This window comes from Podarcis cretensis (genome assembly GCF_951804945.1).
Source record: "Podarcis cretensis genome assembly, chromosome: 1".
Lineage (NCBI taxonomy): Eukaryota > Metazoa > Chordata > Lepidosauria > Squamata > Lacertidae > Podarcis > Podarcis cretensis.
The window spans coordinates 52,467,752-52,494,989 of record NC_137170.1 but is presented as its reverse complement, the minus strand read 5'-3'; the positions used below and the strand labels follow the sequence as shown (position 1 = coordinate 52,494,989).

The 27,238-nt window shown below is 45.0% G+C and overlaps 1 protein-coding gene across 3 annotated transcripts in view; it reads left to right on the top strand.

Moving 5' to 3' along the window:
- Positions 1-7,476: 7,476 nt before the first annotated feature.
- Positions 7,477-27,238, top strand: part of DGKZ (diacylglycerol kinase zeta) — a 138,673-nt gene continuing 118,911 nt past the window's right edge. Inside the window, exons 1-2 of one of the 3 annotated variants that reach the window (XM_079950828.1) lie at positions 7,477-7,540; positions 8,272-8,630. In XM_079950828.1, the coding sequence (XP_079806954.1) occupies positions 8,362-8,630 (269 nt within the window). In that variant the 5' untranslated portion in view covers positions 7,477-7,540; positions 8,272-8,361. Of the gene's footprint in view, positions 7,541-7,796; positions 7,886-8,093; positions 8,631-27,238 lie in introns of those variants that run through there. The other 2 variants (XM_079950831.1, XM_079950829.1) reach the window with 2 other exon arrangements.

Sequence of the window (27,238 nt, the reverse complement as noted above, 5' to 3'; positions counted from 1 at the left end):
ACTGACAATTTAACTCCAGCCTTTACATCCCCCCTCCTGGTGCATATTCAACAGGCCTCATGGAGAATGCATGCATAATCATTCCATGAAGAGGGAATTGTGCCAGTCGATATACAGGCTTTGGGGAATATAGATATCTCAGCTGAAATTTGCACATTCTCTGGCCATTATATATAATATCCAACAGACTCTGGGGGATGTACGTATCTTGACTGTATTTTGTACATTCTCTGGTCAGCATGCATAGTCACCAAGAAACATTGCCTTTTTTTCTCGTTCAGGCTGGGGCAGCTAATAAAATTGAAGCAACAGCATAAGCCCCAGCAGAAAATAAATAATTTATTGATTAGTTAAAAGGCAGATGAGCAATTAACCAAAAATTGCAGAGAGAAGAAGTGCCATGGTGCTTCTGCAGCAGCACAACTGGGTGCCTTCATCTGCCCCAGCTGCAACAAAACATATGTCTCCTGCATCAGTCTCTATAGTAGTCACAGTAGTAGTAGTAGTAGTAGTAGTAGTAATAAAAATAAATAAATAAATAAATAAATAAATAAATTTATACCCTGCCCATCTGGGTGGCTCCCAACAGAATATTAAACAGAATAAAACTTCAAACATTAAAAGCTTTCCTAAACAGGGCTGCCTGCAGATGTCTTCTAAAAGTCAGATAGTTGTTTATTTCCTTGACATCTGGTGGGAGGGCGTTCCACAGGGCAGACGCCACTACCAAGAAGGCCCTCTGCCTGGTTCCCTGTAACCTCACTTCTTGCAGGGAGGGAACCGCTAGAAGGCCCTTGGAGGAGGACCTCAGTGTCCGGGCTGAACGATGGGGGTGGAGATGCTCCTTCAGGTATATATAGCCACAGCAGGCACTGCGAATGTCCAAAGGCTTGACCTTACCCCCAAAGGCAAACTCTTCTATTGTCTCCCAGGACAGATGGATGCCAGCAAGATGATAATTGGCTGAGAACCCCAAGCAGTTCAGAAGTAGAGTAGGTGTAGACACAATGGGCCACCCTATGGTGTCATTCAACTGATGTTAAGGAGGGTCCCCCAATCCTCTGGAGCTTCAGGAGGGGGAGGGCAGAATTCCTGAAACTTGCTTCTCTTCCCATTCCACTGACAGAAGCCTTCTTGCTCTCTGCTGAGTGACACTGTTAGATATAACCCAATTGTATTAGCTTCATCCTCATAGTTATAAGTACATATAACTGAATCAAAGACATATGCTTCCCTCCTGCAGTAGACACAGCTCACCCCTCCTTCAGCCCCATGGTTTTGGGAAAGGGTGTGTGTTGTTCAGATGGGGAAGCCCTGCAACTAGCAGTCCTGAAACTTGGGGCAGGAGGGTCAGCGCTTTGCAGTTCCTTGACCTGCTGCGGCAGCTTATCACTCACCGCATGTGTTGACAGGCAGAAGGGCCATTTGGAGAGTAATGGAGCCAGACGAAATCATTGTAATGAGGTTTATAAGGAGCAGGTCATGCTCAACAAACTCAATCATTTCCCCTGATAGAATCTCAAGCTCATCAGTGACCAAGATGCTGTGACCAAGGCAGCTAAGCATTAGCTGAGCATTGCTCCCAGATAAATTTTTATTTCCGTGGACATATTTACAACACTTCACTCGGAGATTAATCTTTTCCATGGGCTAAAATTTTGAAGTAAAGGCTTTTGTATCTCTCCCAGCAACTGGGACTATGTGACATCATCAGCAGAGTGAAAAGACATAGCTGACTGGATCCAGGGATACATTCGGATGCATTGAGCAACAAATAGCCCCATACTTTTAAATGGAAAATTTTTAGCCTCTTTGCCTTATGGGATAAGGCAATGGCAGAATCCTGAGGTGACAAAATGGCATGTGCCATTCCTGACTGCAGGTGGAAGATCTTTTTAAAAACAAGTTTCCCACATTAAAAAAACACACAAAAACCTTCAACTATAAATTTTGAATCGTCCTTCCAGATGCATTTGTTTGCTTATTTTTTGAAACTGAAATGAAATATTTTATGTGGGAAGTGATCCACTATGGTACCCCCTACCTGCAGTGGTACGATCCATTCAACCGCCTCAGGATTTTACAAGGGGGGGGGGGCGGGACTTTGGTCTTTCAGATTTCAGTGGTGCCCTGTGAGAGGCCAAAATTCAGCAGCCCCTACATTTTGCCTTCCATTTTGCACATAGCTGTGTTGCCCTACAACGCCCCCTTGGCTTGGAACCCAGTGTGGGGGAACCAGTCACACTGCCCTAAATCCGCCTCTGCTTTTACCACCTCATTCTGCTGGATGTTCAGAGGAGAGACGGTCAATATACGGCTTTATGTATAGTTCTTATTATTTGGCTATGCAGCTTGATCCTATGGATGTTTATTCAGAAGCATGCCCCACTGATTTCAAACTGGGCTTACTTCCAAGTAAATTTAACGGAAGCCTTGCTTTCCTCGGACTTTATTCTTTAAGGATCTCAATTGTCATTACACAGAATGAATTATGCCATTTTGAGGGAGACGGTCAAGTGGGGCACATTAATCCTTGTCATGTCACATGGCACCAGATTCTCCTGCAGCTTACCAGAAGCCCGTGGGCTCAGCAAAACTCACCAAGTGCCTCCAGGTACATTCAGGCAAAAAGAAAATGTCTGCGTCAATGCTTGCTTGTGAGTGTGAGACAGGCACTGTGAAAAGAAAGTGAGGAGGCGGTGATAGCAAAAACTTCATTTTTAGCTGTGGGAGAAAACTCTCTCTCTGACCTTGTTGCTCTTTTAGGAGAAAGTGTGGCATTAGAGCAGAAACTGCTTTGTTCTGGGCAGTTCTGTGATGCCGCAATTGCGTGGCCAAATGAAGAAGACATAGGAACATAGGAAGCTGCCTGTTTGGTCAGTTTCACGAACAACTCTTCTAGGGCACAGCAAAGAAGAATGCTCCCATATTTTTTCCCTGGCATCTGGAATCTGACACTTCTTCTGAATTCATGCTGCGGCTGCGAAGGAAGAAACCGGAGCACCATTTCAGATAAGGGTGCCCAGCTTAAGCCATAGCTGCAAAGGAGGAATTGGGAGCTCATTTAGAAGGGGCTCCCAGTTCTCCCTTTGGAGAGGGGCTTGGACTTTCCCATGCCTTATTGTCAAATGACATCAGGTGTGGGCAAGGTGGGCAGGGTTCACTCCAAAGGCTTCATGGGCCAAATCCAGAGGCTACTGCTCTATTCTCCCTCCCCCCCCCTCAACAGACACTCAGTGGCCACAGAGCATAACCAGTACTCATTAGGCTGTTTTGGAGAGTCTCCCCACTCAGACATTTTTTCCTATACATTTTTGTACTTCTGTTAACTTACGGTTACCCCCTCTCCCCAGCCGTCTGCTGATACCTCTTGCTGCTGCCTTAGGTATATGAGGAGTGGGAAACCATTGGCCCTCCAGATGTTACTGAACTACAATTCCCATCAACCTCAGCAAGCATGGCCAATGGCCAGGGGTGATGGGAACTGTAGTTGAGCAATGCCTGGCAGGCACTTTGAGAACGTGCTTTGCTATTAGTGTTCGCTGCAGCAACTACAGTCGTATTACAAACTTAATCCGTTCCGGAAGTTTGTTCTTAAACCAAAGTGTTCTTAAACCAAGGTGTGCTTTCCCAAAGCAGCAGGGGACTCAATTTACAAATGGAACACACTCAACAGGAAGTGAAACCTGTTCTTATTCCAAGGCAAAGTTCACAAACCAAAACACCTACTTCCAGGTTTGCAGCGTTCTTAATCCAAGTTGTTCATAAACTAAGCCATGGGTAGGCAAACTAAGGCCCAGGGGCCAAATCAGGCCCAATCGCCTTCTAAATCCGGCCCACGGATGGTCCGGGAATCAGCGTGTTTTTACATGAGTAGAATGTGTCCTTTTATTTAAAGTGCATCTCTGGGTTATTTGTGGGCCATAGGAATTCATTTTCCCCCAAAAAATATAGTCCGGGCCCCCACCAGGTCTAAGGGACAGTGGACCAGCCCCCTGCTGAAAAAGTTTGCTGACCCCTGAACTAAGCTGTTCTTAAACCAAGGTACCACTGTATTCCAGATTATCAATAAGCCAACATGAGACTTAGTTAGCAAGCTACACACATTCCATTGCAGCAGCTGCAATGACCAACAGGAGGAAGTGGCCTGCACTGGAAAAGAGAGACAAGTGGGTGACTAACGCTCCCCCTTCCCCCGCCCACTGACAGTCACTTTCTCCCTAGAATCCCCCACCCAGCTTCCTTTGCCCATGGAGAGTTTCAGACTCATGTTTGCTTTGAAATCCCCTTAGGCTGGTTTTAAATGTGAGAAGCATATTGACTCAGCTAGATCAGCCTCTGGCTATCTGGCAGAAGCATAAAGAACATTGAGCTTTAAACAGCACAGAATCCATTTTTGTATTTCAGTGGTCTAGTAGAGGAGAAATAAAGCAATTGCAAGGCTGATCTTTGTTCAGGGGCAAAAGGGAGCATTAATCCTTGGAGCCAAATGATTTTTGAAAGGTGTGTTATCTAGCCACCCATTTCTGGCTACTCCGGCTACTGTGAGGCCCATGCAGAGCTGGGCTCTCTCTTGGGAAGGTGGAAATAAGAGCGCAGATGCAGCAAAAATAGCCCATAAGCCAAGCCTTACTCTAACAATTGCCACCATTTGATAGTATCTTGTATGCTGAGGCATGTAAGATACACCAAATGAATGTACATTTCACTGGCTGAATGTGCACCTTGGGCAGAGGAGATGACAGCTGATCTAGAGAAGAGGAACTAATGCTATCTGGGGGTTGATGGGGCTGAGTCATGGGAGAGATTTGAAAGGAAAGCCTGGGGAGTTTGGCTAAATGACAAGTCACGACAAGGCAGTAGGAAGATGTGGGAAGTGTGGGGGGCTGAGATGTCAAGCGATTGATGGGTGTAACCCTAGCGAGGCAAAGAGAATGTGAAAGGCGGAGATGTCACATAAGTGACATAACTTGTTTCTGGTGCGCAGATTCAAGGACCCTTTCACTTCCCAGGTGCTGCTGACATTATTTCCTCATGGTGGTTTTGGGTCTGCAAAGAGCAGGCACGGTTTCTCTTGCAAATCTCAAGCAGCTCCTTCTCGCAGATATGCGTGCATGCCATGCTGAAATCCCCTTTTGTGCAGGAGGATAACTGAGTCCCAGAAAAAGAAAGAGGGCAGCACTGAACCTGGTTGGGCTTTATGAGACAGCTGAGAGACAGCAGGAGAGGAACTCACTCTAACTCCTTTTCCTTTCCATTACTAAAAGGCTGTCTGCTCTCAGGATAGCCAGTGTGGTGTAGTGGTTAAGAGTAGTGGACTCATAATCTGGTGAACTGGGTTCGTGTCCCTGCTCCTCTACATGCAGCTTCTGGGTGACCTTGGGCCAGTCACACTTCTCTGAAGTCTCTCAGCCCCACTCACCTCACAGAGTGTTTGTTGTGGGGGAGGAAGGGAAAGGAAAATGTTAGCCACTTTGAGACTCCTTAGGGTAGTGATAAAGCAGGATATCAAATCCAAACTCCTCCTCCTCTTCTTCTTCTTCTTCTTCTTCTTCTTCTTCTTCTTCTTCTTCTTCGCAACAGATGAGAGGTCAGCAACAAGGCAAAGATTCTGGTTAACAGGAAGGATTGGTGGCCAAGCAGATTCACACCCTTTGGTGATAAGAAACGGTATATAAATGGCACTACAGATCTCTGGAGAGGACAGTCAGATGCTTCATCCCCTGAATTACAAATGCAGACCAGGCACAATCCTGCTGTGGTTTCACATACATACATACATACATGCATACATATGGAGATGGTAGTGGGAGAGAGAGGAAGGGAATATTTCTGAATGTTGCCTGATCTTTGTGCATCAAGATCAAATTGGTTCTTTAGAGAATAAATATCTGCATGTGCTGTACATCCTCATTGGCTGGGTACTTCAGGTAATAGAGCCAGTTTCTACTGGTACTGTATAATTTAGTCCAGTCCTCAGAGCATCCCTGCCCATTCACCAAGTCGTGCTTGCTTTCTGGTGCAGTGCTGTCTTAGCCTCTAGAAGCCAGGTGCATACTTTCCAGTGTGACCAAGAGACATGGGAGCAAGGTAGAGATGTAGAGGCGACAGATGCAAGAAGACCTAGCAAGAATTCCACTTGCCCTAACCCTTCACTGCAAGCACAGGAGGATGTGTTAGGCAACTTCGTTAGTGGATAGCCAAGCTGCTGGGAGAAAAATACAGTACAGTGGTACCTCGGGTCACAGACGCTTCAGGTTACAGACGCTTCAGTTTACAGACTCCGCTAATCCAGAAATAGTACCTCGGGTTAAGAACTTTGCTTCAGGATGAGGACAGAAATCATGCGGCGGCAGCGGGAGGCCCCATTAGCTAAAGTGGTGCTTCAGGTTAAGAACTGTTTCAGGTTAAGAACGGACCTCCAGAACGAATTAAGTTCTTAACCTGAGGTAACACTGTACCTGTTTCATTTTGGGGGTGGGGGTGGGGGATAAAAAATGGAAACTGTGCCCTCCTGTGCTAGAGAGGGGAAGTGAATGGGATTCTAAATAAGCAGTAGGGGGGTGGGTGAGAAACAAATAAGAATTGGGGTATATTGGTGAGAAGGAAAGGCGTTCAATTCTTAATAGTTGACATGCGTTTGTTTCTTGTAAAGGACGACGTACGTATTTGCCTTGTAGAGTATAAAAGTACTCATCCTAGAAAGAACTAAAGCAAAAACAAACCTTTAAAGAATGCCCACATTATGTGCATGCATGCATTTTGCCTTTTATTATGACTCATGTCCTGGGCACTGTCCAGTAGGTACCTCTGACAGTTGCCCAGCTGTTGGATGCACAGAGAGCAAGGGAGGTGTCAGCTCTGGAGAGAATCACATTTAACCAGCAATAATAAGTTGGGAGAGTCTTGGGATAATGAGATTTACCTGAAGTTTATTCCCTTCTACTAAAGGCAAGCATGCAGCCATTTTTCCAGAGGAAGAAGCTAAAGCCTTACACCCCCTAAGAGTCCTTTTTATTATTTTCTTATTTTGATAGCACTATATATAGTACAGCAAGCTATAAAAGTTTCATTCCCATCTGTTTCCTGCAAGCACCCATTCTTACTCCCACCTCATTATATGGATAAGTAAGCAGGATTTAAAAAAAAATAAAATGATTTCACGGTGTTTCCTTTGCGAGGCAGGTCATTATTATTTCCATTTTACAGAGGCGTGACTTGCCTAAGACAAAAAAATGTGAATTAAAACATCTATTCACTCTTTTTGTACAGCACCTGGTGCCCTCCAGCTATTTTGGACTACAGCTGGATGCGACTAGTCTGAAACAGCTGGAGATCACCGAGTTGCCAAAGAAACAGCTACGCCCCTCCCACTATTTTTAAATAAATAAATAAATAAATAAATAAATACACACACGCTATTATTGGGTGAACCCTATTCTTTATCCATCAGAGATCACCCTAGCAGACCACTCACCCACCTTCCTTCTTCGCGTGTGGTCTTGTTCACACCCTTCGGATTTTCCACGTGTGCACGGAGGTCAGACTAGATGATCCCTGGGGAACCCCCTCTCTTTAAGATCGAATCCTTTCTCGACCAAATCTCAGGGCATTCTAGGATCAGGTCACAGTTCCAGGGCTCAGTTCTGCCTGGATTATAAAGGGTTAAGTGCCGGCTTCCGAGTGTCTCTTAGGTGACACTGCTCTCCGGTGTAGCGTTAGCACAGCCCCCTTCCCTCCCTCTCCCCCCTCCGTCTCTCCCTTTGCTTTGTCTTCTGCGGCAGCAGGGTCCGCGGAGTCTCTCCTTTTCCGCGGGTGCTTTCTTACCACTGCTGTCCTGGCTGCTCTGGAGGAAGACGCTGAGGTGGAGAGCATCGGATCCCAGGTCATGAAGAAACCCTGACTGGTCCTTTTCTCCCTCCAGCAAGAACAGAAAAAGCTTCCTCATCTCCTCTGGCGGAAATTGATCCTTCCCCAGTTCGCTGCCTCCTTTTCTCTTTTGGCCGTCATCTTAACTTCTTATTCCCATTTTTAGAAAATCTTCCTGCCTCTCTGGAAAGGCAGCTGGATTTGGGGGGTATAATTCCTCCGTCTTGTCTAAGTTTCTGGGATCCCCCTCCCTCCCCGGAATTCCTCGTGCTTTTGTTTTCCTGAATGAATGAGGCTGACGAGTGATAATTCTAAAGCAACAATAGCCACCCATTGAAGAACCTGTCAAATCTTCTCAGCCAAACAAGCTGACTTCCTTGTTCTCTCTCCTTCCTTCCGAAGAAATCCAAGCCCACCGCCAAGAACAGCAGGGCTGAGTATTGTGTTCCTCTGGGTAGCAAGTGCCCAAAAGTCCGTCTTCCTTGGGAGAGAATGGCTGAAGCTTCTCCCAGGACCTGGAGAGGATGCGATTCTGCTGGAGAAGAGGAAGCAGCTAGAGGAGCTAAAGCGAGCTGGCAAGGCTCTGCAAGAGAAGAATGGAGGGTTCTCGGAGCCGGGAAGTCACTGCCCCCCAGCCTGCAGCTGGGCCACAACTTGAACCCGCAGCCGGAAGAGGAGAGAGCCGAAGCAGGCCTGTCCCTAAGGGCACAGATGGAGGATCAGTTTCTGCACTTGACCATCAGAAAACAGGTGTCCTACAGGTAAGGGCTTCCTCCGGTCAAGTCACCAAGGGGGCTGGTTCTAGGAAAAGCAAGACATTTCAGTGAGTCTTCAGGTGGTTTTCTGCTCACTCTGAATGTTTTGTGAACTACCAGAAAGCGGGTCTGGGGGAGACACAGGGCAGAGCAACATCCAAGTCCCGTGCATGTTTGCTTGCAAATAAATTCCGCTGAGTTTATGGGGACTCAGTCTCAAATCAGTGTGCCTAGGGTTGCAGCCTTAGTCTTTTCCAGTCAGCAACCAAAAGTCTACGTGTGTGTGTGTGTGTGTGTGTCTCAAGTACAGGAATAGCCAATGTGGCACCCCCTCCAGTTGTAGTTGTCCTGCAACTTCCATCATCCCTGATTGCTGGCCATGCTGAAGGAGGTCGATGCGAGCTGGAGTCCAATAACCACTTAGCTCCCCCTTTATCATTATAGATGGTCGCAACAGATTTAATATAACTAGGGAATTGATCAGCTAAATCAATGTAATTTTACCCTCACATACCATCTCTTTCCCTTCCCCCGAAAAACACTTTAAGCATCTGTGGATGGCAGAGAAATGTAAATAAGGAAGTGAGGCAGAAAAACTTCCGAAGTCTATGACTGGGAAACCTGGAGGCGGGGGTGGTCGAGAAAATAAATTTAAATCAGATACAGTCATTTGTGTTTCCTGTATTTGTCTCTGCCTTTGAAAGCACGCCACCCCAAGCCATTCTTTTTGGCTCCCTTATAGTGAGACTATCGACTTGGGTCTGAGCCAGTAGCCAACATGCCTAGCTGAGATCCCAGTCCATATACTCATGTCTGTGATGTCTCCAGCAAGGAGAAGCCCCATTCTTCTTGGTCCAGGGCAGGACTCCTGTTATGAACCTACAGACTTCATTCTAGCTGATGCCAAGACTTGGTGACTGCATTAGCGGAAGGGATCAGAAGGACACATGTACCTGTACGGGAGTAAAGTGGGGTGGTGGGACAAGAAAGTCGAAGGACAGCTGCCACTACATGGGCCTGTGAGTAATGGGAGAAACAAGGGAGTAAATAATTCGTACCCTGTAACCTAAGCTATTGTTTTTGTAAATTGTAAATCAGGTTTCCGTAGGTGACAATGTGAAAGCTTTCGAGCTGTTCTCTATTAAAGCTAAAAATAACTCCAAGTATATTACTTTGCAATGCCACTTTAGTTACCAGCTTTTTAATAACCCCATAGCACTTTCATTTGGTAGCATTAAACAAACAAAACTGGGTGTCACAGAATATAAGAAGCCATTGTTCACTGTGACTGAAAGCTCAGAGCTAAATTTAAAGCTTCCCAGGTTGCTTGAAGAAGAGCTTTGTGATACTAAAAAGCTTGCCCATTCTCCACCACAGAAGCTGCCATTGCCTTACCAGCCTTGCATGCTGACTCTCCCTGATCATCCCCATATAAACACTTCAGCAGTCAATAACTGAGGGCGGTTTGAAGTGATTCACTGTACACTCATGGAGCAACCCTCTGTCCTGAACAGCGTATGAAGGAAAATACTTTATATAGAAAACATTCTTGCTTCATGGATACTAGTGTTTCTACTGCAAACAGATAAAGTGGGGGTGACATACCCCCACCTTCAAACACCATTGCTTGCATCTGAGAAAGCTGATCTAATTATCTGATGAATTTGTATGTTGCAGTGATTCAAATGCTAGATTTAGATGTGGAAAATGCCTGGGCTTACATCCCCATCCAAGTATCATTCTCATTCAAGCTCACTGAAAGGACAAGTCACTTTCTCAGCCTAACCTACCCTGCAGGGTTGTTGTGAAGCCAAAGCACTGCTCTGAGCTCATTGGACGGAGGGAGAGAGGATGTAACTAACTAGTAATAGACTTGTGCTTAGGGTCTCCTAGAATGACTTGGGTAGCCAACTTTGTGCACAGCAGATCTGGTGCCCATGGGGGCTAAAATTCAGGAAAATGAATGGTGCTGCTATAGCACATGTGATCCCCACAGTATACAGTGTTACCTTAGGTTACATATGCTTCAGGTTACATACGCTTCAGGTTACAGACTCTGCTAACACAGAAATAGTACTTCGGGTTTAGAAATTTGCTTCAGGACGAGAACAGAAATCGTGCTCCGGCAGCGCAGGGGCAGCGGGAGGCCCCATTAGCTAAAGTGGTGCTTCAGGTTAAGAACAGTTTCAGGTTAAGAATGGACCTCAGGAACGAATTAAGTTCTTAACCCGAGGTACCACTGTATATGGACAAAATGCTTCATCCAAGGACCAGGAAAGGCATATCTCTGGCTTCTCACAGGAAGAAGATTGTTGCCCAAGGAGAAATGTTTCCTTGGACACTTAATGGTTACCGTATTTTTCCCTCCATAAGACACACTTTTTCCCCTCCTAAAAAGTAAGAGGAAATGTGTGTGTGTCTTATGGAGCGAATGCAGGGGGGAGGCAGGCAAGAAAAGCCCCCAAGAGCCGCACACAAGCTCCACGTGGCTCTTGTGGGCTTTTCCCCAGGAGGGAGTAGGGACTGACATGGCCAGTTAGTCCCTTCTCCCTCCTTGTTGAAAAGCCTGCAGGAGCCGCGCACTCCTTAAAGGGTGCACGGCTCCTGTGGGCTTTTGAGGGAGGCGGGGGAATTCCCCCACCTCCCGCAAAAGCAGGGAGAAGCGGACAGGCTGATTTCCCCCTCTAAAAACTAGGTGTGCCTTATGGTCAGGTGCGCCTTATGGAGTGAAAAATACGGTATGTGCCAGAACATCAAACAGAGGTTGTGGAAAGTTGCTGTTCAAATGCCCCGGCTCAAAACATTTAGCAGGTGTGCAGCATGATCTGTGAGCTATGCTCTAGAAACTTTGCGGCAGCCTTTGCCAACCCGGTGCCTCCATATGTTTTGGATGACAATTCTCATCAGCCCCAGCCAGCGTGGGCTAGGGGGAGTTGTCACCCAAAATATCTGGAGAGCACCAAGGGACCTTGAGAGTCATCTGGTTCAACTCTCTGCAATGCAGGAATCTCAGCTCAAGCATCCAGGACAGGTGGAAACATGGGCATAGTCGGGGGGGCAGGGGGGCAGCTGCCCCCCCCAATCATGTAAATCAATAAAAATACTTAAGTAATCCCCAACATAAATCCTGGCTATGCCCATGGGTAGAAAACTCTGAAGGAGAGTCCACCACCTCCCAAGGGAGACCATTCTGCTGTCAAACAGCTCTTACTGTCAGAAGCGAAGGACTGCTTCCAGGTTACACACTGCTTATTAATGCCACCATTTAGGGCCTTATTGTATGTTGCAGCTGGACACTGGGGGGCTACCTTAAAGCCAGAGGCATGACTTGCCCTAACATGGTGCCCCCTAACATGGTGCACACAATGGTGTACTTTCTGAAGCTTAAAAGCATTCTGGCCTGGATGCCACCATGAGCCAGGGATTATCAAGGTTGGGAAAGGGAAGTGAACAGGATTTGCCTTCCAAGCTATACTTCTCCAGGTGCGCATGGTATGTTTTATGAATGGATTAGCTTGCTGCAATTATCCCAGAATCCCTGTGGGAGAAATGGAACGTATTGCAAACTAATATGAACCATTTGGATTTGCTGGGAAGCTGCTTCATCGTCCTATCTGGCCAGGGGTTCTTTCGATAGAAAGTTCTGAAAATGCCATCCTTGAGTTCCAATTTTCTTCTGATTGGGACCATTAGCAAACTTTGTATGCCTCTTCTGATGACCCAAAAAAACCCCACCCTTCACACCTATATTTTCCACCTGTAACACTTGCAGATTCTAGTTATAATTAATTCTGTGATAGTTGTTGAAAGTGACTCATGGAGTTGTCAGTCAGGACAAAATGTTCAAAACGTCGCTTTTTAAGCAGTCAAGGATGCATACAGACACCTTTTAGGCACAGAAAACTTGTTCTGTTTGGCGGGGGGGCGGGGTCTGTGTGCCACAGCCTGTTAAATGCTTTAAGAAGAAAATATATCAGTCAGTAACAGAATATCCTTTATTAACCAACTCAACAACAACAACAACAACTCTGGGCAGCTTTCAACAAATTAAAATACAATATGACATCAAACATTTCAAACTTCCCTGAACAGGGCTGCCTTCAGATGTCTTCTAAAAGTCAGATAGTTGTTTATTTCCTTGACATCTGATGGGAGGGCACTCCACAGGGTGGCTGTATTATTCATGCCAATAAACTTTCTGACCAGAATGGAAGGAAGATCATCATTTTAGATCACTGTCCAACCTGGAATCTGAAGAAAGAAATTAAGGCAGAGACAGGATGATGAGCCTGGCTATGTCTCTAAACCAGAATTGGTCTTGTGCAGAAAGCCAGGCCTAGCCACAGACACATACTGTTGCAGTACAATATGCAGGGCCAGTCTTGACTCTTGGGTTGTAATCTAGTAAGCGGCTGTGTAGTGTAGCAGATTACGCAACTGGGATTGTTAGGAGTAAGAATCAGGACACAGAACAATCCTAGTGAGATGGAATTTAATATTCAGGTTTTGCATACAGCAACCATCCAGCTCTCAGTACTTCTCTGTCCTCCTTAGATTTATTTAAGTCCTGGGATAGCTCAAACCTGTGATTAACGCAGGGCATTCCGAAATGCTGGAGCTGCTGTAAACATTACAGGTGGAGGAATTTGGATACAGCAAGGGAGTGCCAAGAGTGAAAAGTTCCAGGTGATGTTATCACATTTGTATGTCAGTCTGTGCTCACAGGTTAGCACATGCAAATACAGACAAATTCAAGCTATTTGCAAAGAGGAAAACTGAGATGCTCCTGTTGCCTAACACTGCAGATCCTCTCTAAAGAACACCAGACAGATGGCAGTCTTAACCACCAGGTCCAAAGAGAACCCAGGCAGGAGGAAATCCATGGGCACATCAAAGGAGTTGGATGTGCAGGCATAACCCAGTACATACAGCACGATGTGAGCTGTTCTAACCACCTCCCATTCCTCCAAAGCATTTGTCAAAAAATGGAGGACTGTAGGATCAGGGTCAGCTCTATAGTCTTCCAACTAGAATGCAGGAATCCCAGCACGCAGTCTCCCATCCAATAGGAAAACATGCCGGACCCTGCTTAGCTTTGCAAATGTGCTAGCAGTTTTATTGCTGCACCACTATTTAAAGAATGTATTTTGTGGGTGGCGCTGTGGTCTAAACCACTGAGCTTCTTGGACTTGCCGATTGGAAGGTCAGCGGTTTGAATATGTGCGATGGAAAGAGCTCCCATTGCTCTGTCCCAGCTTCTGCCAACCTAGCAGTTCGAAAGCACACCGGTGCAAGTAGATAAATAGGTACCTCTGTGGTAGGAAGGTAAACGGCGTTTCCATGCACTCTGGTTTCCGTCATGGTGTCCTATTGTGCCAGAAGTGGTTTAGCCATGCTGGCCACATGACCTGGAAAGCTGTCTGTGGACAAATGCCAGCTCCCTCAGCCTGAAAGCGAGATGAGCACCGCAACTCCATAGTCGCCTTTGACTGGACTTAACCATCCAGGGGTCCTTTACCTTTTACCTTTACCTTTCTATTTTGCAGTGGGGTGTGTGTTGGCATGAGGATTAGCAAAAGGCTCCCTGGAAAGAGGATGGCTGAGCCCAAAAAGATTGTGATACAACTCCTGCGAAGGCAACATTTCCTCAGCCTGTCCGAGACCCCACGTTTCACGTCATGTTAACTTCCTATGGGCACTTCCTGCCAGTCCTCTGCCTGCTCTGCTCCCCCAGCCGGCAGAAGGGTAGAGGGTGGCAGCATCAGCCTTTTACGTAAAAGAAGGAGGAGGAGAAAAAGCATGCTTGATATTTTTAAGGACTTGGAAATAAATGTTTCTTCCAGAAATAGAGAGAATGTGGTGTGTGTGGAGGTGTCTCTGGCGGGGGGAGCGTGGGCTGCCGAAGCTGGTTATATATAGCACTTCCCGAGCCAAGCCTCTTAGCAGCAATGGATTTGCAAGGCTCGCTGGTTCCAGCCTTTGCGGAAGCGGCTGCAATAAATACCTAAGTAGGTTTCATGTTTATATACCTGATTTTAGCAGTGATTCACTGGGGGGATTTGGGGAAGTCATTCAGAGAAGCAAGTGAGACAAAAGCTTCTCGGCCCATTAATTGGCCACTAGTTCCACTAATTGCCATATTGCACATTACAAAACTAGGTAGGCTGCTGCGTGGGTAGCATAACCATGGAAGGATTTCATAATCTGTGAGGGAGACATGCGGTGCTTCGATTACACTGGGGCATGTCCCCTCCTTAGCTTTTATGACAGCCCCCTTAGCTGCTGTTTTTAGAAATGTATGGGGGCACATTTTGTCTGTAATTGTCTAGCAGGTGTTAGGCAGAGAGGGTTTGTAAATTTCATTAAGGCCCCCTACTTTTCCTCACATTATTCAAACGACTTCTGAGACCCTCGGTGTGTACACACTGAAGCAAGCGAGCGGCAATTGCCCCCAACACCGTACAGTATGTAAAAATAAAATGTGTATGCCTCTTACGGATTATAAGGTATGGCATAATATAGGTACACACTGTGTGCTTGGATGAAGCAGCCGATTATGGGTAAAATTCATGTGCCCGTATTTTTTTGCCACAAGGGTGCTTTTTTCATTCCTCTGCCCCGCAGCTGACAAAAGGCTGAACATGTTTTCAAGCTTGCACAAGTGAGGCAGCCTGGCTTGCTGAATTCATATGGTGTGGGCTGAACCATTCAGAGGCTTCAAATGTTTGCGAATGTTCATCATCAGTTGACTGCAAAATATCACCCTGCAGTGGGAGGGCGGGGGCGGGGGTGGGAATCTAAATGATACTCAAAGCATAACTGAGGCTTGGGATATCCGCCAGTGCTCAAAAAGGACTCTGTGGAAGTCAACTTTTAAAATGTGGATTTGTGACTCTATTAATCTCCCAGCATCCCTTTGGCCTACATCAGCACCTGAGCCATTACAATCCTCACTGTACTCAGGTATTGCAAACACAAGGGAAAGCACTTCCTGAAGCCCTTAGCAAAGTCTATGGCTAGTTTGGCTGGTGCAAAGAATCCTGGTGCCAACAGATCAGATTTCTCAAAGGGTGGAGTCAGCACCTCACCTTTAGTAGAAGAGGCCTTATGGCTCTTATCTGCCAAGACTGCCAAAAGTGCTTATTAGAGTGGAGTAAAATGGTAGGGAACAATATACCCTCCAACATTTCTCTGATGAAAATAGGGACATCCTATTCAACAACAACAACCATTTTCTTTATACCATGCCCATCTGACTGGGTTGTCCCAGCTACTCTGGGTAGCTTCCAATATATATCACAACACAATAAAACATTTAACATTAAAAATCTTCCCTATACAGGGCTGCCTTCAGATGTATAATTGTTTATCTCCTTGGCTCGGGGGTCACGTAACTCCATACATTCCAAACTTTATTTGATGAAAATGGGAAAATCCTAAGGAAAAGTGGGACATTCTGGGATCAAATCAGAAAACAGGATGGCTTCTGTAAATCTGGAACTGTCCCTGGAAAATAGGGACACTTGGAGGGTCTGGAACCAGTAACACACTCAAGGCTTAAATAGGGCCTTGAAACAGTTGGACTGCAATTCTGTACCCACTTTCCTTAGAGTAAGCCCTATTTAAATACATTTGACTTAATTTTGATTATAGGATTGCAGAGATCATCTCATTTATATAGTAAAAGGGTGTGCTGGGAATGACCCATGTGAATGGACAGAAATGCAGCAACCCAGCCTCAGATGTTCAACTTTAAAACCACCTGGTGACTGGCATTTGAGTTGCTGATGAGAACAGCCAGTAGATTTCTCCTCCTGCCAACAATGTGTTTAGCTCTGTGTAAGGTGTAGCTGATCGAAGGGCCACATTCTCCTTTGGCCACTGCTGGCTGTGGTGAAATGTGATGAAATCAAAATGGCATTAAAATTTTAAAATACAGATAATCTGATGACTGGGAAGTGTTAAGTTCTGTCAAACCCAAAGCTTTGCCTATGTGATAGAGAGACTGGATTGTTTTCCCTGCAACTTTTTGTTCTTTTTAACACATCCTTCTTAGAACCAAATACCGTATTTTTCGCCCCATAGGACGCACCGGCCCGTAGGACGCACCTAGTTTTTTGGGGGGGGAAATAAAGAAAAAAAATTATTCCCCCCCCAGGCGCTTGCAGGGCTGGCAGCGGGGAGAAGCGCTCTTCTCCCCGCCGCCAGCCTTCAGACCAGGTCCGGGGACAGCGGGAAGACGCGCTGCGCCTCTCCGCTGTCCCCGGAGCTTGCGGGGCTGGCGGCGGGGAGAAGCTCGCGTCTCCCCGCCGTCAGCCTCCAAACCACATCGGGAGACAGTGGGATGGCGCGCTGTGCCTCCCCGCTGTCCCCCGAGCTTGTGGGGCTGGCGCTGCAGCTCTCCTGAAGCCTGGAGAGCCAGAGGGGTCGGTGCGCACCGACCCCTCTCGCTCTCCAGGCTTCAGCGGAAGCCTGCATTCGCCCCATAGGAGGCACACACATTTCCCCTTCATTTTTGGAGGGGAAAAAGTGTGTCCTATAGGGCGAAAAATACGGTACCTCTCTCGCTTTTGTTCCTCTTTCCTTTTCATTTCTCTTCTCTTCCCCATTTCTTCAATCCCTCTCACTTTTTTAGCTTTCCAATCCCCACCCCCATTTTTATTTACCCGTTTTCTCTTTGTTTCTTCAGCCTTTCTTAGAAGCAGGTCTTCTCCAACTTGCATCCTGCACTCACCCCCTTGCTCCCTGGCAGCTCCAAAACTGCCTGGCTCCTAAATTTTGCACACAGAAAACATGTATCACTGTGAAGAAGAGATATACTTTTTATGCTTTCCTCATCCATTGTTCCTTGGCTTAAAAATGCTTGTGTCTTCCTATGAATACTCAGCGGATAATAAACTCCCCAAATCCGCTGTTGGGAAATGTCTTTATTGGGACCCACCAAAATGTCACAAAAAGTGTGAAGAGGGTACTCTAATGCCCTTTTGGGCCCTTTCCCCTGATGTGATCCTTCATATGGAGCTAAGCATCACTTTTCTCATCTATCCCTTACTCTTCCTGCATGGTGGCCTCTTTACCTCTACACTTTATGTTGCAGACAGATGGGTTTGTTTACCTAGTAAGCACTATCACTAGAGGTCAGGAGTTGCAGGAACACAAGCCTACTTGTTATCCTTATCTCTTAGGCTTATCAACTATTCCTGTGGTAGGTGCAGGGACACTAGGGAGGCTACAGGTAGGTAGCCGTGTTGGTCTGCCGTAGTTGAAACAAAACAAAACAAATATAAAAAATAATTAAAAAATACTTCAGTAGCACCTTAGAGACCGACTAAGTTAGTTATTGGTATGAGCTTTCGTGTGCATGCACACTTCTTTTCAGCCCTATTTCAGCACTTGGCTGTGACACAGAAGAGGGCAAATACCTGTTCGCAGCTGCCCCAGAGAGCAGAGTTAAGGGTAGATTTCAGAGGAACATTAGGAAGAAACTTCTTGATGGCCAGAGCAGTTTGACATGGAGGGCACTTGCCAGGTGTGGGCACTCTTTCTTGCTCGAGGTCCTTCATTTTTTTTTTTTTAAATAATATTTATTAACTCGAGGTCCTTCAGGCAGAAGCTAGGCACTCATTTGATAGAGGATATTCTGAATTGAGAAGTTTGGAATAAAGAAGGTCTTTCAACACTCCTATTGATTCTGCATCGAGTGTGGTTTCCACTGCTGGTTTGGGAAGCAGTGTACACATGGTGCTAGCCACAAGCCACTTCTATCCTGTCATTTGTTAGGAAATGCTGCATTTTGATGCATTTGTCCCCAAACTTGTTTCAATTCAAACTGAGAAAAAGAATGAGCAAGCTGTGTTTCAAGCTGGTAATGTGTACACAGCCCAACTATATGAGTCTATGAACCAGAGAGACTCATTCTCTGAATTCTAGAAGATTCACCCGTTTCCCTAAACAGCCATCTCTTTCAACAGATCCCACACTAATGTTGCTCCCATGATGTAACCATCACTGTAGCTCTTCTGCTCCCCAAAACTCCCAGAGCGGGCAGACAGGACATTTGTTCAGTGTTGTCACTTACTCTGCCTGTTTCTCTGGAGCTGGCAGCCATTATTATTATTATTATTATTATTATTATTATTAATATTATATTGTTTGATTTGGTGGTGTGCTTTATGTTTTATTGATTGTTTATGACTACTTTTGTTATGTTGCGAGCCACCTTGAGCACGGTTTTAACTATGGGAAAGCGGCATACAAATAAAATTATGTATGTATTCTTATATATTTTACTTATACCCCCATCTCTTTCCCTGATGGGAATTTCCAAGGTGGTTTGGAAATTACCCCAGATGGAAATCATTCTTGTAGGATCTAATTCTACTTCCAGAATTTAGGATTCACTGATTCTTTTGATCCTGTGCTCTCCAGAGTTTAATGCTTCACTGCAGCAGCTGTTTACAGTGCAGCACTATTACAGTGTGGAACATATAATCATAGAATTGTAGAGTTGGAAGGGATCCTGAGGGTCATCTAGTCCAACTCTCTGCAGTGTGAGCTTAAATATGTTTACATGGAAACTTGCTGAGTTCAGAGGTACTTACAACTTGATAAGGACTGAAGGTTTGGTTACACAATAGCAGCGAAACAATTGAGACACTTCTTAAGGGGCATAATGGGATGTTCTGGGAAGAGATGAGGTTGTGTAGATTTATAAAAATAGAAAAATAATAATAATGAGATTTGTAACCTGTCACTTATTACTTGCATCTTAGAAATCTGCTTTAGACTGCCTGAGCACAAAATGTAATTTTCCATGAGGACCTCTTAACTACACAAAGGCATGACAACTTGGTTCCCGGTCTATTGGAGTTTCCTTTTCATCTTCACGTGCTTGACAAGTTATCACAGCAGGGAGGGTGACAGTGTTGTAATACCAGTGGTGGGATTGTACTCTTTGCTAATGTAAACACATCACTTATGCCTTTGCAATGAGAACCACAGACTCAGCTGTTTTATGCAGTGATATAGCACTTTTTAAGCTCAGACCATGAGTTTGCAAATTCTGAAGTTTTGAGGAGAAGCACACAAATAAGGAAGATCACAAGAAAGATCACAAGACAGCCCAGAGAACGTTTCTAAAAATTGGTGGAGGAGTATGAGGAAGAAAAACCTAGTACAGTGGTACCTCAGGTTACAGACTCCATTAACCCAGAAATAGTACCTCGGGTTAAGAACTTTGCTTCAGGATGAGAACAGAAATCATGCAGCAGTGGCGTGGCAGCAGCTAAAGTGGCACCTCAGGTTAAGAACAGTTTCAGGTTAAGAACGGACCCCCAGGACGAATTAAGGTCTTAACCTGCGGTACCACTGCACAATGAGCTTGCTCAATGAAATACTTGCAAAGCTCTAGCTCTTTCACTACCTCTTGTAGCCCAAGGATCAGGGCTGTATATAGTCTATGATTCTGCTATTCCACAGGTAGAACAAGCACAGACATTGTCATGGAGTCCCAAATTCAGTAACCTGAGGGTGCTTTTAGATGAAAGGTTTCTGGCATAAGAGACTCTTAGCTTTCAAGCTTTCATGCACCTTCAGAAATAGTTTTGAAAGTGACTGGTCAAAGCCTGAAGAGATTTGAGTAAACTGAGGCTATGTACACATTGGCAGATTAAAATTCAGCAAGGTCGTTTCTCTCTTGCATGTTGGACACATCAGAGAGGGGGTGGAGATGACTTCACCAATGTGCATTATGTTGGTGCAAGAGAAATCTATATCTCTCTGTCTATCTGTCTGTCTTTCTGTTTATCTGTCTGTCTGTTAATGAATTCCTGGATACCAGGATCCAGGTTGGGGGGAAATACTCTTTGCTGAGAGAACCCCTGCAGAGATTTAAAATAACAAAATATGCGGAAAAGTAAAGCATGAAAATATAGGAGGTTTAGACCTTTAAAATATGCCCATGTGAGTTCCAAAACTTCCCTCTTTCCCCAGAATAGGAAAAGGCCACACATTTGGTAAGTGTGCAAAAGTATATGTAGGTCTGCAGATGTCAGCTTTCTTTTGTGCAGTGCTAGGATTACCTTGGCATTGTTGTTTTCAGAACAAAGTACAAAGCTCAAAAGCTTGCAACCTGCCAACTGTATCACATTGAAAGATAATTATCTCTACAGGGTTTGATGTGCTCAGTGGTGCAGTTAGCTAATTTCAGACTCTGGACTTAATGGTCTTATCCCACCCACTTTCCTTTAGGTGCTAGTATTACTTCATTTCAAAATCTGATAAGACAGCTCTGCTGATCTGCCCTCTTGGTCATTCTTCTGAATGGAGCCCTAGACGTCTGCCCCAAAGTCCTGCCCTGCTGGAGCCAACTAGGACATACTCCCCTTTCCGTTTTGAATCTTATCCACAAACGCCTCATAATTTCCTTCGGCCTGATCAATATCCCATGCCTTACAGTTCTTTATTCTCTGGAACTGTCACAGTAGCCATGGCCTGTGCCAAGCACTCCCATCATAAACAGGTGCAATGCTGCTAAACAAAGACACTTTGTGCAGTCAGGATGCGGGGCTCCTACTGTGAGCTGTCCCTGCTGCTGCATCGCGTGAAGTCTCAGTGGCCTTGCTGTGTGCCACTTTGACAATGGTGAAGCCTGGAACGCTGCTGTCATTGTGTTTGTGGGCTGGGAAATGAGATGCAGGAGTTACATCCTCCGCTCCCAGGTGGGAAGACATGTGCAGATGGGATGGATGCTTTATGGGAAGGGAGTTTGATGAACAGTTCTTTCCGGCTCAGCCTTCCCTTTGAATCCTTTTTAAAGCATGCTAATCAGCCTTCATAGAATAGCATAATCAAATCCCCATTTGCTCCCACCAATCTGTGTCTGCAGCTCTTTGACGTGAGCCTGTGTTTCAGCATCTCTTAAAGCAAAAAAATAAAAAAAAAGTGTTCACAGGCCAGTGCTTCATGAATACAACTGCTGTGCTGCCCTTCAACTTGGACAACACTGCTTTTTCCAAGACCCGGTGCTAACTGAAAATCCCCAAAGAGTGCGATTTGCCAATTCTGGCACAGGTGGGAAATCAATGGGTACCAAAGGGAGCAAGTTCACACCCTTGCATTACTTGCTGGGCACTGCTATAGATTCCTAATTATTATTATTATCAGACCTGGTGCTGCCTGAAAGATTTGTAGCAGCTGATGTGTAATGACTGGACACAGCTCTTTGCGAGTCCAGTTTGCAAGAGTTCCAGCATGGCACGGGGCAAGGGAATTGGTGACTTAGGCAAAGTATATACATATACATATATACACACATGCTCAAAGAAAGAGGAAAGGAACAGGTTCTGGGATTCTTGGTGAGACCTGGTGGGGCAGGCATAGGCAAACTCAGCCTTCCAGCTGTTTTGGGACTACAACTCCCATCACCCCTAGCTAACAGGACCAGTGGTCAGGGATGATGGGAATTGTAGTCCCAAAGCATCTGGAGGGCCAAGTTTGCCTATGCCTGTGGTGGGGACTGGGAAAGCACCCTCTGAAACCCTCTGAGAAGGCTTTAGCTGTCTTCTGACTTTGTGTCTCACTAGCGCTCACTGCAGCTCACTCTTCTCTTGCTTTTTCCTCTTCAAATAAGGCTAGGCCTTGCCATACGTGATTGACTCCCCCAGTGCAAGAGGCTGCTCTATCTCCCAGCTTGAGCCTGGCTTTGTCAGGATCTTTTCTGAGCCCACTTGCTTCTTCAGATAGTTTAGGTAGCTGAACAATTTGGAGGTAGTCGCCCCCATGTTTTTCCTCTTCCCTTGGCAGATGGCTTCACTTGCTAATGCTTCCTCCTTCCTTTGGCTGGAAACTTTCCCAAAGGGATTATTGAGCAGCCTGCAGGAACCGACACATGGTGCACATCTCTGTTGTGCTCTCTTCCTGCCAATCCCACCTCCTCATTCAGTCGGTTGGCCTTTGCTTGGGAGTCTGTTCTTCTCTGCCAGGCTGCATATGGCTCTGTCCTCCCCTCTCAGCTTGTGGGCACCGCTTCCTGCGCTTAGCATTTTCAGATGCACAATGGAGGGCAGGAACAATCTGTCTGGCTTAGCCTAACCACTGTCTGATGCTCGATTTGTTGTTGATTGAGAAGGACTAGCACCAAAAATCTACAGGTTGCCCTATAAGGTGGGCGGGGTGCTGGGAACCTTTCTGAAATGTGTGCTTGTTGGCTGTCTTATCTGGGCCAACTGAATTGATCTCTGTTGCTTGTCATAATATTATCCGGCTTTGTGTGCAAGAAAGTGTAACAAGCCAACTGCTGCCCAGAATTTCCCAGGTTCCTTGCAAATTGCACAGGCTTGACAGTACAGTATACATTTCGGATCGGCAGTACATTCTGTGGCCAGGAAAGAATGGATGGACTAGAATGGGAGGTCTGTTCTTCTCAGGAAGCATTGCTATCCATGATGAACACACCCAGAGAACTGGGAACTGGAGAATTCTTAACAGGATTTCTCTTGCCTTCCAGCAGATTCTAGCAGGGACCTTGTCTTTTGTCACAGAGCAAAACTGATGCAGCTTAGGGTCTTCAAAAGTTTAGCAGTGATTGTGGTGGGACATGAAATTTATGTGTTCATTTGCTTTTTAGTGCATACCTGGCCTTCGAAAGACAACAAAAGCAGCTTATGGAGAAACAGCAGCAAAATATCAGTTAAAAGATTCAAAAGCAGGCATTGTGAGAAATTCTAAATGTGTCAGAAGGGTTTGTAGATGACAGAAACATTCTATTCTGATAACCAGAGCAGCTTGGGTTCAATCATGCGCTTCCTGGGTTCACCGCCCACCATTCACAATCTCTACAAGGCCTCAATCAATGTTCTGACAAGCCATGCATCCCCCACAACTCACCTTTCCATTCTGGAACCTTGCACCATCTTCTGGCAGAAACCTGCACCTGCAGTTCCAAATCTTTTCATTGCCACTGAATACTGTATACTGAGAAAACGCATGGCAGGAGGCTTAAACATTCTAAAGTAATACATACATTCTGAAGTAGTACATACATTCTAATTTGTTGTTAAAGGGAAACTCTTGTGTTATGGTATATGCAATGCCTAATAATACATTTTAAAACCTACAGATCTTAAGCCAGTAAGAATGTACACTCTCAGAGTCTGTTATATCATAATACTAAGCATGGTTTAAAATGCTACAAAGGCATGTGCATAAGGCAGCATTTTCTACATTCCATGTTCAATGCTGCAGGACACAGTTAAACACATTAAGCGCCCCTGGAAAAGGCCCCTTTCCCCTACCACTGTGCAGAGAAGACTGAGCAGTTAAGCTCCCACATGGGATGGCTCAGCTGGTAGACCATGAGACTCTTAATCTCAGGGTCATGGATTCAAGTTCCATGATGGGCAAAATATCCCTGCATTGCAGGGGGTTGGACCAGATGACCCTCAGGGTCCCTTATAACTCTACAATTCTATGGTTTCTGTGAGTCATGTGGATTGTTTGGAACTGGCACAGGCTGAATGCCATTCTCCTGTTTATTGATGGAGGGTGATGTGTTCAAGATGTAGCATGCACGGTCTCTTTAATGTGCAGATGTGTAGCAAGAAAATCCCCAAGTATCCTTAAAGCTCCTTAAAACTGATACCACCTGGCAGCCCAAGGGCCAGCAAGTGTACTCTACAGAGCAGAAAGTCTCAAACTGTGTCAGAGGTGATTTTAGGGTAGCATGATCGGTACAGTTGCTCTGGGCACCGCCCTGCAGGAGGGGCGTCAAAACAATGCTGCAGAATAGAGCATGAGAGGTGGGGGGATAGGGACACACACTGAATTTTAGAGCCTAAAATCTGCCTCTGATTGTGTTCTATGGACAACTTGTGGCTCATGAGCTCCATTCAGGAAAAGCTGTGGAACAGTCAAGAACAGCTGCACTTTTTACAGTATTTCTTCTTCTTCTGGTGACAATGATCACAGTGCGTTGCTCAACAAAACAGGCGCGTCCATCTCTTTACAAAGGCAAGACTGTAGTTATTAAAACGTAAATTATGTATGTGCTTTAATTTGTAGAACAACAGAAGTTTATTAAGTAGTCCACTGAGACCCACAGCAATTTTCAAGTGGTCCTCAGGGGAGAATGTTTGAGAATTGTTGCTGTACATCAGCGGGAAACACCCTTCTTAGTGCAACTGTTTCTGTAGATACTGTTGGAGCCAGTCTCCTTTTGGTGCTGCTTCTGCCGCTGCCACTGTAAGCTATGGCTCTTTCAACATCACAGCCTAGTGCACTCCTTAAAACACTTCGCATTAAGCATTTAAATTAGCTAGCAGCACCATTATTTAAAGCACCCCAAAGCACAGTGTAAATACTGCCTTGGGATTTCTGCATGCTCCGGGTTCAAAATATCTCTAAAAGAAATCAGTTACAACCATTCCACTGATTTTGTTAAAGCTGGATCACACTTATTAGGTATTGTGGCATTCATCTGAACATACATGTCCTCCATAGTCAAGGTATGGCACATTCATTCCTGAGTAAATTCCCACAGATCTTATGATTTTTTTTACCCACTCTTCAAATGCAAGACTTTTTCAGGTGATATTAAATCCCATACATGTTTGTGGTGTGTGTGTGTGTGTGTGTGTGTGTGTGTGTGTACTGTAGTTGCATTAGCATGGACCCAGCACTAACAGCATGATATCCTGGTCTCTTGGAAAGGGATGGGGTGCATTTAAGAACATAATAAAATAAAGGAAGCCTTGCTGGATTAGACCAAAGTCCATCTTGTCTAGTATCCTGTTTCCATCTGTAGCCAGCCAAATACCTTCAGGTAGCCCACAAACAAAGCATTAGCAGAGCTGTCCTGTCATTTGTTCTGGCATTTGGCATTCTAAGGTATATTGCCTATCAAGCTGGAGGCTCCACTCAGCTATCATGCAAATAGACATTGGTTGACCTGTCCTCCATGAATTTGTCTAATGCCCTTTTGGAACTATCTAAGGCAAGCCATGTCCAATGGAAGTGAATTTCATAAGTTAATTATGTGCTGTCTGGGGGAAAAAACTTCTTTGTTTGTCTTGAATATACTGCCAGCCAGTTTCACTGAGTTACCTTGAACACTAGTGTTTGGCTGCAGTGGCATTGTCTTGATTGATGAAATAAGCTCACACTTGTTGAACAACAACAATCTGGAGAGAAATATAGCCCAGTGCTGGAAAAGGCAACACACAGTTCATTTTATCTAATCTTTCTGTCTATCTGTCTACCTATTTATTTATTTAAAAGGCTCACAAAACGAGAGAATGTTGCAACAGATGAGAAAGTAAATTTGCTGATGTTTATCACCGAGTTTGTTAAATAGTAAGTTTTCCTGCGCTGTACATAGTGTAGAGAGACACTTAGCCTCTAAATTGTCTTCTTTTAAAGTAAATCTCCTGTCCTGACATTCATGCATCCACATTCCACGCAGCACCTGCAATGGCAGCGGTTACACTAGCTGTGTAGAAAACCACACTTTCCTAGCAGTTACTTAGGTCACGTATGTACAACAGCTGTTTCCCAGAAAATAAAGGGTTTTAAACCCAACAGGTGAATCTTTACTAAAAGTGTGCAGTGCAAATATATACAATTTAAAGTAAGCCCCGTGAGCTGCTCTGAAAACTACGGCCTGAGATATAAATGCAATAAATTGCCAATATCATTAATGACATAGCTGTGGACATCTTATTGTGATATTCCTTAGTGCATATAATACTATGCATGTAATATGCAGCTTTGTTTCTTAACAATTCTTGTAATAAAGATAGGCGTGCTCAAGCTGTACAGTATTTCGTCCTTTCCCTTTAACAATGTTCCCTGTAGGGTTGGAAAAGCAGAAAAGGGTTATTATTTTTCTGTCATTGATCCTTTCAAGCCTTAAAAATAATTAACTTTTAAAAAATAAAATGGTAACATATATAAAGTCATGATGACAATTAATTATTTGTAAGAAAATTCATTAGCATTCTGTTCGTAGTTTTAAAATGGGAGATTCCTTTGTTTATCAGTGTTTTGTGGTCTAAATGTGAAAACAAAGGTCTTTCTGTTCCCCATTGGTGCTGGAAAGCCATCAGGACGGTAGAATCATACTGTTCGTCACTCATCAGATGATATAATATGGGTCATTCTTACCACCCTATTTCCTACTCACTTCTTGAGCCTTTCTCTCCTACTTTCTGTTCTTGATACAGTGGTACCTCGGGTTACAGACACTTCAGGTTACAGACTCTGCTAACCCAGAAATAGTACCTCAGGTTAAGAACTTTGCTTCAGGATGAGAACAGAAATCGCATGGCGGCAGCGGGAGGCCCCATTAGCTACAGTGGTACCTCAGGTTAAGAACAGTTTCAGGTTACGAACGGACCTCCGGAACGAATTAAGTTCTTAACCCAAGGTACCACTGTACTTTCAATTCCTCATGGAGTTTTAGCTAAGTCACATGAACCCTGTAAATTGTAAACTTTGCATCTGTTTTCCTATGAAATCTTAAGAAATTCTGGAGGAGGCCGTAGAACAGTAGAGGGTTAGTTTAAGTTATGTCTGTTATATTTGTTTTGCAAGACAGAGCTGGGAAATGTAGCTTAGGG